Source organism: Sinocyclocheilus anshuiensis, unplaced genomic scaffold (genome assembly GCF_001515605.1).
Source record: "Sinocyclocheilus anshuiensis isolate Anshui unplaced genomic scaffold, SAMN03320099.WGS_v1.1 scaffold999, whole genome shotgun sequence".
NCBI lineage: Eukaryota > Metazoa > Chordata > Actinopteri > Cypriniformes > Cyprinidae > Sinocyclocheilus > Sinocyclocheilus anshuiensis.
Window position 1 is genome coordinate 711,064 of NW_015544197.1, and position 14,288 is coordinate 725,351.

The window sequence follows — 14,288 nt, forward strand, 5'->3', positions numbered from 1 at the left end:
GGTTGATGCAGTTTTCACACTATGGAGTGGGAATAGCTTCAGAGAGAGAGAGACACGGTAGTATTTACAATGTTTCTTATCTTTTTTCTCATAGGTCCTATTTGTGTTTGTAGTACATTTCCATATTGTTGTCATGAAAGAACCCTCATACTTCCTGCATTTAACCTGCACTTTATAGACAGATTCACATTAGCTTTTGTCAACCAGCAATAACGCCTCTGTTTTGATCAATAACATCTACCGTTGCTCTGTTATCATGGCTTGTTGGCTGTTTGTAAGATTTAGTCGTGCAACCTGTTTCGTTTCATGAATTAAACATTAATGCACCAAAAGTGACTGGTATTGCCATCAGCTAGTGCTTATCGCGCCTTAATAAGAATATTTGAAGTATTGGTGGATATTACTTTGTAAAAGAGAGCGAATCGTGTGGTCTGTGTAATGCGGCGATCGTAGTTTGTTTGTTGTTGGTTTTATTCGATCATGTGCTTTGTTTGCAAATAATTTCTGTGGTCCGTGTCTCCACCTGAACTATCATACAACTGAACTCTAGAGCTGGGGTCCCAAACCCTGCTTATAAATGGAGCCTCCATCGTGCATTTTACATTGAGCCCTAGTTATACGCACCATAATGAGTTTTAAGTCTCTGGGGTTGCTTGAAAAGTACAGATAAGAAAATAGTTAACTATAGTGAACTCTGCAGAAAGCAGGATTTTTCACAGCACAGTCTGCTCTCCAGTTCTTTTTGAATTGTGATATTTGTCCTTGTACTTTAGTATAGTAAGATATTAAAACTGTTCAACTAGAATTGGTCTTTTCTCACAGAAAATAGACACAAGATGAGTTCTCAGCAGTTTCCCAGGGCTGCACTGCCTCCTCCTGGAGCTGGACCAGGTCAGACTTCTACTGACAGCAGCGTTCTATGCACACAATCAGGTAGGAGTGTGATTGCACCAATCTAGACCATTTCGTTTCAGACGGGCTTGTTACTATCAAAATCAAAAGTTCCAGTAGTTGATAACACAGCAAAATTAACTACAGTTAACTAGTTGACTAAACCCCCTTGTTGCATGAAATTCATAGCATCATCAGTTACCATGAAAAAAAAAAATATATATAGTTTTCTGGTAAAAATCGCAATTGTGATTAATTAAAATTAATTAATTAGAAACGTCTGGTTTGCTGTGTTTGTTTGCAAGGAGGCACAATTTGGCTGAAACTTTGATTATATATCAATATGGCTATAAAATAAATAATAATATTAATAATAATAATTAAGCCCTTAAAGCTTCTCTTTTGTTGATAAGTGCTTCTCATTGTATGCGTATGAGAAGATGGTTGGCGCATATTGCGTCACAATAAAGAAGAAAAGATTATGGACTTTATATAGTAACCAGTAAAAAAAAAAATCTCAATTGATTTTTGCTTTTGTCTTTTTTTGTTTTTTTTCCTGTGATGCAATATTTTTTCATACTGTCTGTTAGCACTCACAAAACTACTGTGTATACACATAAAACATTTTTTTTTGAGCATTGAACATGATTTAAAGTTCACATGAAATCAAAATGGACCCTCTTTACTTTGTTCACACACATTACTAGTCTTGTGGTGAACAATTATTCTGGGCAAGTTAATCCACGGGAAAAAAATGGTTCAGAATCTGAAAATGTTCATCCCATCTGTAACAGCGTTTCTTCTCTGATGTCACATTACATATTTTATTTTAATTTTTCTGATTTTCAAATTTTTTTGAGGCACTTTAAAGTTGATGCAGTGTCACAGAGTGTTGTATTAGTGTTAAGCCTGCATTTAATTTTAATATCAACTAGGTACTGAAGTACCAGTAGGCCTACTTTTTGAGATCCCAGGTATGGGCATCACATATTGAAGGCTGATAAAATGTGATAAATAATGTGTTGCAGTGGGCAGGGAGGACAGCAGCCGTGAAGTGGATCACTCTCAGGATCCTCCACCTGGCAGTGGCAGTGCAGGTGGAATTGCATCGTTCCGTGATGATAAGCAGGAGCCGGTGGTGGTCAGGCCCTACCCACAGGTCCAAGCTCTAGGCCAGCCTCCTGCTTTGCCTCAGCATGTGCCTATTCAGCCCAGCCCTCCTGTAACTGTGGCTGCCCCATCAGTCCAACTACTACAGGGCCATCAGTCCAGCGTCAGTGAGGGCTCAGTGAAAGTAACTTCATTTCACTTTCTTCTCTCCTGTGAATTTATGTAATTTAAATGTATATAATTTTCAGAAATGATGGCTGTCTCAGTTGTGGAGTCATTTCCACCACACACACACATAAATATATATATACCGAACAGGACCTGCTGATATATATATATATATATATATATATATATTAGGGCTGTCAACATTAACACGTTTAATTGAGATTAATTTTACAATCCTTAACGCAATTAATAATTTCACGCAAAATCACTGAAGAACATTTTCTATTCTAACTCTTTAAAGGGGTCATATGATGCGATTTCAAGTTTTCCTTTCTCTTTGGAGTGTTACAAGCTGATTGTGCATAGATAAGATCCCTGAAGTTGCAAAGACTAAAGTCTCAAAACCAAAGAGATATTCTTTATCAAAGTTAAGACTCTGCCACGCCCCCCTAAAACGGCTCGTTCAAACACGCCCCCACATATCTACCTCACTATGTGGAAAAAAGCATCATATGACCCCTTTAACCCAATTTTGCTTCTCTGCTTGCGATCAGATCATTTTAAGCTAAACTCCGGGAAAGTTTTCAGTCTAATGATCCAGTAAGCGAATGCATTGAAACAATCTGTCCAAAACAGCGCTAATATAAAGGAAACCAGGCTGATTACATCAGAGAGAACAGAGACTCGCGTTGCGTTTTCATTGAATTATTAATTCCAGTGTGTTTCGCTTTTAAACACGAGTTCCGTCATATTCTGTGATTGTCTCTGAAGAGCGTAAGCCCTCACATGTCGCGCTGTTTGAAGTACAGACTGAACGGATTAGTCAACACGGATTGTCAACACATCCTACCGCTGTATGGCCAGATGAGACGCAAACTACAGTTTCTCGACTGGATAATCAGTCTCGCTAGTAAAGTTTTGATGGGGGAAGACTATGACGCACTGATCGCACATTGTATTTATGCACAGACATTTCTGTACATTCACGCTGTTTCCATACACATTCAGGACATTTGATTTGTCACTTGTATGTTGCTGTGTTTAGTTATTCTGAATGGATCCGTGTACTGTAGTAGATATATGCAGTCAGCAGGCGGTTGGTTTTGGGTTTTTTGGCATCTCAATGTGGCCCTGTTCAGTATCGCAACTTTATTTCTCTAAAATGTAAAAAAGCTCTTTGCTGTTGCACTGTACATATACTATAACATTCTTTTTTTCTTTCATATGTGCTTATATGGGCTCTTTATATCATTTTGGTTCTTTGGTGTCCTTTTGGAGTTTCTAAGTGTCCTTTTTTGGAAAGACATCTACATTTTTCTTGAAAAAAAAAAACTTGCAGAAAATACAGATTTTTGAGAATCACCCTTCAATCTTTTGATTTACACTGAACAAAATTATAAATGCAACACTTGTTTTTGCCCCCATTTTTCATGAGCTGAACTCAAAGATCTAAGACTTTTTCTATGTACACAAAAGGCCTATTTCTCTCAAATATTGTTCACAAATCTGTCTAAATCTGTGTTAGTGAGCACTTCTCCTTTGCCGAGATAATCCATCCACCTCTTTTTTTTTTTTTTTTGTTTTTTTTTTTTTCATTCTCCAGACTGCCCTGAAGTCACCTATGCCTAGTCGTCTTATAGCACCTGCTCCAGCCATTAGCCAAGGTCATGTTCCTGTTCCAGCCAAAGTGTCTGGACATATCACCGTTCCCCTTGAGAGCAGCATTGCTCCAGCTTCTATACCAGTGGCAACCATCAGCGGTCAGCAGGTATGGCACTATCAACTATGAACTCCTCCTAGACAGGGTTCTTTAGATTGCACACAGTGTGCTTATTGCGACAAACATTTTGTGACAAATAATGTTTCTCCAGGGACAGAGTAATCGTCATCAACTAATGGCCACTAACGTGCAGATCTTCAGGGGCAGTGCATCTGCGCTACAGATCGGATCTCCTGCTCCTTCCCACACTTTCACCTCCCATCTGCCCAGAGGTCAGTGATTTCATTCAAACTCAACATCGTTGCATGAAGGGATAGTTCACCCAGAATGAAAACTTCCATCATTTACTTCCCCCTCATGTTGTTCCAAACCCCGTATGACTTTCTTTTTATGTAGAACACAAAAGAAGACTCTTTTAAAGCTGCATTCCGTAACTTTTTTGGTTAAAAATTATCCAAAATCAATTATTGAGCAAGTACATAACCAATCAGTGTTCAAAACTATCTCCTTACCTTAGCCCGATTCACAAGGGTAAGCTTGTAATAATGTTTTCTAATTTGAGTGCTTCAGGTCGATTTCCGAGTCTGCCGCCGTTCATCTTTGCGTCATTGTCGCGTCTGTATACGTAAAGAAGGAGTCATGGTTAGTAGGCTATATGGCATGTGTGGATGCTGCAGGTGGCAGATAATTTGTAGCCTCTTCTTACAGCAGCTGGAATAATTAAACTTGTCATTTTAGAATGAGTTCTATGGAACATTATATTTTTTTGAGGTTAAAAGAACAATTTCTTTTGATGACATTTGAAAGGTATGACCGTTATTAGACTATACAGAAATCAAAATCTAAAGTAGGACTGTCACTAACAGTTATGTTGGTAATCGAGTAATCAATTGATTATTCTGATGATTAATCGAGTAATTGGATAATTTATGGTAATAAAAATAGACCTAAGTGAACCATAGACTTTAAAATGACTTAAAATACATATATATAATAGCAATGAGGCAGTAATTATTGGTTCAAATAAAATATCAAAAGCAAGTAATCATATGGTTTTATTGAACAAAACAGTTAAAATACTCATGTAATAAAACAATATAATCATAACGTATGTACATTATGTATTATAGCAAGTGCCTGCAGTGGGCGCCAATGGCCTGGTGATTGTTTTTACACTTTCTAGTGCAATCTATTCCTTGTATAATATTGACTAAACAACATTTAATTCAAATGTCCACTTAATCTTTAATATTTGGCCAATTCTTTATGATAGAAATGCTACAGCCACTGTAATTTGTTGAACAAGAACATGTGGACATCAAAACATGCAAACTTTTATTTTGAAGTCGCGATGAGGAGTTACCGTATTTAGAAAGATAATGATGTATTCTCCTGTGTTGGCATAGGTTTATAAATGATTTACCTTATAAATCTGATAGAATGGTGCACATTGTTCCCAGATGAACAAGCAACTCCGACTCTCAGCATGTGGAAAGATGGAGTTTGAGATGGTCTGCGTATGTAAATGATAACTTGATGGTTTGTGTGGAGCAGCATTTACTGTGAACGGAGCTAGGCCTGTCGCGATAATTAAATAACCATCTAATCGCGATTATTTGATCTAACCGTGGTTGTTTCAGACAACCACAATTATTGTGCTTTTTATACGAGACAAGGGGGAGTCATACACCAAAAGAAACAGAAGAGCACCAGTTTGCTTTTCATGCACCGTATATAGGCCTGTTGCGATAATTAAATAACCGTCTAATCGCGATTATTTGATCTAACCGCGGTTGTTTCAGACAACTGCAATTATTGTGCTTTTTATACGAGACAAGGGGGAGTCATACACCAAAAGAAACAGAAGAGCACCAGTTTGCTTTTCATGCGCTGTATAGCCTATACAGGGCTCCAGACTCATTCTTCCCACTGGTCGCTCTTTTGCAACTAACTTTCTCAGCTGGTCGCACGAGCCCTAAAACAGACAATTAATCGCAATAACCGTGACTATTTTTTAGACAATTAATCGTCAGCCAAATTTCATAATCGTGACAGCCCTAAACGGAGCCGCTCTGAGATGCACACAACCTACACGCATATAAATAAAGCACATGTGAAACCCGCAATACATATATTTATTTAATTGAACTGCAGCCTTTGTGAATTCACAATAGCACTATGCTTTATTATGATTTTTAAATGGTTTTCATGCTGCCTTATAAACTTTTATCATAGTTTATGGTTATATGGAAACGAAAGGGGTTTCATTCAACCCGTTCTTTATCATCAGCAGTATTATTTGTGATTTGAATTTTGTGAACAGGAGTTTCTCTTTTGCTGTACAATAGCACTATGCTTTATTATGATTTTTAAATGGTTTTCATGCTGCCTTATAAAACGGTCTAGTAATGCTTTTCATGGATTCTCATCCGTGGAATGCGCCACTTACGGTATTTTGCTGCTTAATTGACACGGGCAAAATACAGGATTTTTTATAATCAAATACTCAAATTTATTAAAGGAATCGTAACAGTATCGTAATGCACACTAAATGCATGCAGTCACGCAATGTTGATGTTGTTAACACTAACTGATGAGAACAATGTATAACAATAATAATAATTTGCACAGTTTGACGTGCTCTGAGCTGCGATCGTTAGATTTAATCACCATTGGTAGCACGATTTATTGTAAAAAAAAAAAAATACTGACACAAGGGGGTGATCCTTTTTCCAACTCAGTGATTCTGTTTTTTATTTCTTTAATTTTTTTCTGACATGTTGGTGTTATATATTTCACTTGGATGTTTTAAGTTGCACTGAGTAAATACAGATGGATATAACAAAAACAGTGTCCGTCTTCATTTCAGGCTTCAAAGCAACACAATGTGATTATGTTAAAGGGGGGTGATTCTTTTCTATACCTACTGTATATATTTAAATGCATATTTGTCAACTATCAATAATACTGATAAGATAATACTTAATACTACTATTAATAGTTACAAGTGCCCGAGGGCCTGATGAGCTGCTGGGTTAATGTATGTTAATCATGTTGTCCACATTCAAACTGATTTGCTGAAATCAAAACTGGGACATAATAAGTGAGCACTCTACATTAAGATTGACGTTTTCGCATTAGTTTTGTCCACTACTAAAGAAATTGCCAATGCCTTCTGTTTGTGTTGAAGACTGAATAATTCCAAATGAAATTCCACTTTCACATTTCACTTTTGAAATGTTATTTTGACAGGAAAATACAACAAAGAATATCATTTACACACGCGCTCGCACACTCTCTCTTTCTTCGAATGTGTGAGAGAAACACTGAGCACTCTCAGGGTGGGGCTTTCAATCTAGAGTTTACTGTGTGTCAAATACGCTGTGCATCCATTGAGATGAATTGGAATAATGTGCTATAAAGACGGAGTATGCTCTCAAGCGCACTCTCAGTGTTCATGACAAGTAAAAATATATCTGTGCAGAACTTATGCTTAATGTATAAATCAGTTTCGTTTGCCGTTTGATGTTTCTCATATGCAACAGAAATTACAGCGCTTATGAGTTGACCAACGTGGTGGTTGCGCCAGTGCGATCGCACACAAAATTTAGTCACTCGGGCAGAAAAAATGGTCACAGTCTGGAGCCCTGCACTATATCATCTGAAGCCATTCCATATCTTAATGTGAGGGACAGAATTTAGGCTTACAGAAACTCATCTTCCTTCTGCTGCAGCTGTCAGTCATTCTCCGCTCAGTAAGGCTGCAAAGCAACAAAATGTGATTATTTTAAAGGGGGGTGATTTCTTTTCTATACCTACTGTAAATTGACGTGCTAGACATGCTGGGTTTAAATGATGTTCCTTCCTGTTTTTTTTTTTCTTCTGGTAGAATGACAAAACATTTTAAACTTGTTATAATATATTGTCTAACTTTTACTTGGTATTCTGTTTACAGTAGGCTATTAATTTTGCCCCTATAAGTCCTGAACTCTCTATTTTCAATAAATAAATGACTGTATTGGCCAATGTTGACTTGAATTCTTGTCACGTTTTATGCGACAGTCTAATGTTAAAATATATGACCTTTTTTCAGCTGTATAGCATTGGATTTGGCTGTTAGAATTAACAGATTTTTACACAGGACTTGTTACTTTTACACTAGTCGACTACAAAATTTTCATTGAAATAACTGAAATTAGTCAATTTAAGCTAAATGCAAAAATAGTTTTCAAATGTCTGTAGTTTTCTGGATGTTATGCACTTCTGTTTGATGCGAGAAATGACGCATTGACGCCTTTACATGATGAAAGTGACTTTTCTGGTTTGTTTGTTTGATACGAACTTTAGCCTACTGTAATAGTAATATCTGTGCCTGTGTTTGGTGTTTCAGGTGCAGCTGCTGCAGCTGTCATGTCCAGCACTAAAGGCCCTACTGTTCTCAGACCAGCCGGAGGGAACGCAGGCCCTAGCCAACCTGCAGCTGTGCAGCACATTATACATCAGCCTATTCAGGTGCAGAGGCTTCACAACTTACTGATCACATACAACTAGGTAGGGTTGTGACGGTGAGGAAATTTTCCGTATCACCGGTATCACCGTTGGGGTGGGAGGGGGGTGTTAGTTCGTTTGAGTTTCCTTCTTTTCTTAGCTTTCAAATGGCTTGTAAAAGTGCAGTGCGCATTTTACTTTCACTTTCAAATTAGCGGCAATTGAATTGCCGCAATTCGCCGTCAAGCAATTGTTCGTTTGAGTTTTCCCTCTTTTCATCTGATTTCTTGGCTTTCAAATAGCTTGAAAAAGTGCCGTGCGCGTTTTACTTTCACAAATTGTATAATGTGCACCAAAGATTTTTTTTTTCAAGATTGTTTTTGCTGCTAAATTATACAGTCAGCTAATTTAATTTCATAGCTTATATATTTTTATTCAAATGTAGTTTTTCTCTGTAATGAGGCAGTGAGTATTTAGTGGATTGTGTTTAACAAAGGGTTTAAAAGAGTGACCATTAGTTCCACAAACACAGTATTCATGAACTGTAACCTACTGTAATAGTGTAATATTTGTGCTTGTGTTTGGTGTTTCAGGCGCAGCTGCTGCAGCTGTCATGTCTAGCACTAAAGGCCCTACTGTTCTCAGACCAGCCGGAGGAGGGAACGCAGGCCCTAGCCAACCTGCAGCTGTGCAGCACATTATACATCAGCCTATTCAGGTGCAGAGGCTTCACAACTTACTGATCACATACAACTAGGTAGGGTTGTGACGGTGAGGAAATTTTCCGTATCACCGGTATCACCGTTGGGGTGGGAGGGGGGTGTGAGTTCGTTTGAGTTTCCTTCTTTTCTTAGCTTTCAAATGGCTTGTAAAAGTGCAGTGCGCATTTTACTTTCACTTTCGAATTAGCGGCAATTGAATTGCCGCAATTCGCCGTCAAGCAATTGTTCGTTTGAGTTTTCCCTCTTTTCATCTGATTTCTTGGCTTTCAAATAGCTTGAAAAAGTGCCGTGCGCGTTTTACTTTCACTTTCAAATTAGCGACAATTCGGCTTTGATTCAATTCAAGCAACAACGTCAAACTCATAACTTTTATTAACAAAACGAATAAAAATACACCATATATGCCTAATAAAATAATGAATTACTTATGCTACACAAAATTTAAATAGGTATATAAAACAGAAAATCGGCAAACACTGTGGAACCAAATAAATAAGAAACATAGAACGTTTATTAGCAAAACGAATAAGAAAGCTTGGAGGCACGGCATATATACCTTGATGTAAAATAAAATAAATAAAATACACAACGTTTAAATAAAGTAATCAGCAAACACTGTGGAACCAAATAAATAAGAAACGAATGTTTAAAAAAACTTCCAGTCAATAGACTTTTCAAAATCTAAAATATTGCCAAACAAGGCGCCTTTGCATTTCCTTTCTAAAGAATCTTCTGCCATCGTCTTGTCTTTCTCACCTCACTCTTGTCAGTCAGCTCGACTCACTCTCCTCACGTGATAAATAAAATCTGACTCCTGCTCCATGGTGCACGGTCGTTCGCGCATGGTTCGGCACGCTGCATTGAGCGTTTAGTTTTTAAAAGTGTCTGTCCTCTAACTGAACTAGGCTAAATGATTTTTGTTTCTATAAAAAAATCTAAATGATGGTGGGGGGCGGTGCCGCTGTAGGAAAATGACGTAACCGGTGTTGCGGCTTAACACCGGTATAACCGAAAACACCATCTATCGCAGCAAGCCTACAACTAGGCACAACAATCTGCTCTGATCTAAACAGCACTTAACGTAAATGTCATGTTTAGAGCAGTGACCTTTTTGACTCCCAAGGCCCCCCCATTGTCCACAGTGATATTCATAGCCACTATGACTTTTCTAGTTGTTCATGATTTACTGGATAATGATAATTAAAAATAAATAAATAGACCATCACACGATCACAATTTCTGCCCCATAAACTATTTAAGAGATTGGTATAACTAAAAATGTCTCCATGATGGCTATACATTTGGTACATACAGTGCAAAACATTACTGATTTGTTGATAATTTCATCTAACTAATTAATTAATAACTAATAATTCCAAGACAAACACCATTTAGAACCTCATCTCTGTTAGCCAGCTGGTTTTGGCACCTTGGTTACGCAAGTAAATCAGACGAATATGCAACAACAATGTTCAGAACATTAGAGAAAACCATATGTATATATATATTTGCAAGTCATAAAAACACATGTACAAGGAGGTCCTGTTGCTTTGTAGTTACATTTTATGTTTCCTGTTGCTGCCGGTTTACACAGTTGTGAAAAGGGTTTTCAAAAGCTGATTTGCAGTTCATAGATCTCCAACATCTTTCTTGAGTTCTTGAAAGTTCTTGATATTTATGCACGGTGTCTTTATTTACAGTCTCGACCTTTGGTGACTGCCTCGACGGCTGTTCTGCCCACCATGGTGGCTCCCATCCCAGCTGCTAGAACCCAGTCCCCAGTCATTAACACCCCTGTCACACATGCTGCAGAGATGATTCATGGGTAAAATGATTGTATCCATCTCTTTGCTCTTTTAACTCATAATATCATAATATTGTTTGGTGTTATTTCAATGATCTTGAATTTGTGGTTTTAGGCGACCAGTAACCATTCACCCTCCACCAACCACCATCAACATCCAGCGTCCCCCCACTCCCCGGGACACTGCCACGCGCATCACCCTCCCCTCCCACCCAGCAATTGGAACCCAGAAAGCCCAGCCCGCTCACACCGTCACACAAGTCAGTCCTACTATGAGCCTATTGATCTAAAGTTATTTATGTAAAGCAGGGACCCCACATTACACCCTAAAATATAAAGGAAGCTATTTATTGAGTCATGTATATAGATGCTTTTATACTGTATTTGTAAAAAAAAATAAAGTATGAGATTATGATGTTTTTTAATGTTTTTTGTTTGAAAATTAAATAAGATAAATGAATTAAGTGTTTTATATTTTCAATGTACTAAACCCAGTCTAATTAAAATATGATCTGAAAACAAGTTACTTTCTATAAGTTGATAGTATGTCATGTTTTGACCCACTGCGCTGTTAGAGTAATGTTTGTATAAATCTTTAAAATAAAGCATATAGGGTGTTCTTGCTGAAACATAATGCCACAAACTTTCTTTTACTCATTTATGAACTTTGAGTTTGTTTGTTTTTTTTTGTCTACAGAAGCCGATCTTCAACACTGTGACCCCTGTTGCCGCTGCCACTGTAGCTCCGATCTTGGCTACCAACACTGCTACTTTAGCTACTACTACAGGTAACTTTGTCCCCCAAAATTATTTACAGTGACACATTTCCATGTGGTTCATAACTTCATGTAAACTCTGTGTACCCCAAAACAGGCTCTGCACCACATACCCAAATGACCAGTAGCACTATTGTCACCATGACAATGGCCTCTCACTCCTCCCATGCTACAGCTGTGACCACCTCTGCCATCCCTATCGGTAAGCACAACCCACGTGTTTATAGCGTTCAATATTGTTTATAAATGCCTAAATAGAAATTATAAACAAATAAAACATCAGAGAAATTAATGCAGAAATAAACAGGTAAGGACAAGTAGCCGCAACATCGCATTAAGTTTTTTTTTTTTTTTTTTTTTTAGATCAGAACGAAAACAAAAAAAATAACAAACTTCCTTTTCTTAAAATTAAATTGTGAAAATATTTTTTAAATGTAGGACAGATATAAATTATAAAAAAAACAAGTAAATAAATAATAGTGCACATTTATCTTGGTTAACGGTAACATCAGTGCAAGCAGCCATGGAAAGTGGCTAAAGTACATGGCTAATTTGCATGTTTCAAATGATAAGCCATGATAGAGGTTGATAAATGATAGGTAAATGTTTGCCTGCAGAGTTTGGGTGTCATGTTTTTGGGGCCATCTTGTTACCTTCTCGAAATAAATCCACACTTTGGATTTCTTGCCCGACATAATTACCACATGGAGCAGCCGTGTTGATGATCTGTCCTTCCTGGTCTGCATGACTTTGACACTTCTTTTGGAGTTATTTTTTCTGTGACCGACCGATCAATCAAAATTTGGTCGACCAAAGCCTCTTCTCATTGACTAATGTTTAGTCAGCCCTAGTCGATTGTTGTAGTGAAATAGAATTAGGCAGCACTGAAATTCATAATTAATGAAATTCATGTTGTGTTCTTTAAACCCTTGTTTAAAAATTTGAATGTATTTGAACATATTTTATTGGAATGTCCCGGTTGTAATGCAAGTACAAAACTTTTTTTATGACCTACGCTTACTCAGGGGCTTATTTGGTAAGATTTTACCAGAAAAGATTTTAAAGAGAGAGAGATTTTAAATCTACTGCTGTATTTTTGTTTGTTTGGTTTTAATTTGTGTTTATGTAGCTCTTGTATTATCCAAACTCCGTTTTTGCTACAAAGATAGCCTTTAATGCTGACATGGCAATAAAAATAAATAACTTCTACTACTACAGGAAAACTTGAAGTGTGACCCTTTACTGGCCTTACAGATGGATTGATGGATAGATGGATTGATTCACCTTGTCAAAAACAGTTCTGTTCACAGCGACTCGTCTCCTGGAAGTCGTGGCCTGGGGAAGTCGTGGCCTAATGGTAAGAGAGTCGGACTCGTAACCCAAAGGTTGCGGGTTCGAGTCTCGTACCGGCAGGGATTGTAGGTGGGGGGAGTGAATGTACAGCACTCTCTCCCACCTTCAATACCACGACTGAGGTGCCCTTGAGCAAGGCACCGAACCCCCAACTGCTCCCCGGGCGCCGCAGCAAAAAAATGGCTGCCCACTGCTCCGGGTGTGTGTTCACGTTGGGTGTGTGTTCACGGTGTGTGTGTGTTCACTTTGGATGGGATAAATGCAGAGCACTAATTCCGAGTATGGGTCACCATATTTGGCCACATGTCATGTCACGTCACTTTCACTTTTTTCACTTTGTCACTTTCACTGATAATGAGCTACTGCTCACTCCACCCCTCTCTTCCATTTGGTGTGTTGACACAAGAAGTGAGAATTGCTGCCTTGGACTTCATTTATGGCTCAGAGGTGGTCTTATTCAAATAGCTAGCTATCTATGTAGAAATGGCTGCAAATTGTAACAGCTCACTGGATGACACGGTTTCAGACTCAGACAGTGCATAACAAACTGGCTGTGTGTTTTCTTTTCAGCTTTTCTCAGCTGGCAGACATGCCAGAAACCTAACTACATGCAAAAAAAAAAAAAAAAAGTGAAAATTTCATCCGATGCCCCCTTTAAATGGATTGATAGTTTGTTTGATGGATGGATTTGATAGTTTGTTAGAACTAGGGATGCACTGATACCACTTTTTCCAGAACGAGACGGATACTTTTATTTTTGTACTTGCCGATACCAAGTACCAATACCTCTATTTTCAAAGCATTTGTAATTTTTAAACATATTGGGTACAGAAACCAAAAAAAAAAAAAAGAATCATGTTAAACTGGCTTCATTTAGCAAACAGATATTTCCTGCAGTTACTTTCACACTGAATTATACCTGTTCAAATGTATTGTACAAGCTTTTGTTATATTTTCACTGTTCATTTTATTGCTCTATGGCAGTGGTTCTCAAACTTTTTACAGCAGCGTACCCCCTGGGGCATTTAACATTCTTCTGCGTACCCCCTCTCTTCCACTTAGACCGCAGTCACACCTTTTCTATTAAAGGACAATATTTGCCCCCTTAAATTGATTTACAGGTGCATTTTTTTACCTTTATAGAGGCAAATATTTTCTGTCCTTATTAATCGTATGTCATGTTTATGTCATATTCTTAACATTCCATTAAGTGTATTATTAATATAATAAATAAAGCAATAAATGATGGCAAATCG

At 37.7% G+C, this 14,288-nt stretch overlaps 1 protein-coding gene across 1 annotated transcript in view; it reads left to right on the forward strand.

Moving 5' to 3' along the window:
- LOC107696772 (histone deacetylase complex subunit SAP130-like) overlaps window positions 1–14,288 on the forward strand; it is a 25,363-nt gene continuing 11,075 nt past the window's right edge. Inside the window, exons 1-10 of the mRNA XM_016497268.1 lie at window positions 1–57; window positions 823–933; window positions 1,920–2,185; window positions 3,773–3,937; window positions 4,041–4,161; window positions 8,971–9,095; window positions 10,800–10,924; window positions 11,019–11,163; window positions 11,601–11,691; window positions 11,777–11,881. Coding sequence (XP_016352754.1) covers window positions 6–57; window positions 823–933; window positions 1,920–2,185; window positions 3,773–3,937; window positions 4,041–4,161; window positions 8,971–9,095; window positions 10,800–10,924; window positions 11,019–11,163; window positions 11,601–11,691; window positions 11,777–11,881 — 1,306 coding nt within the window. The 5' untranslated portion in view covers window positions 1–5. The remainder of the gene's footprint in view (window positions 58–822; window positions 934–1,919; window positions 2,186–3,772; window positions 3,938–4,040; window positions 4,162–8,970; window positions 9,096–10,799; window positions 10,925–11,018; window positions 11,164–11,600; window positions 11,692–11,776; window positions 11,882–14,288) is intronic.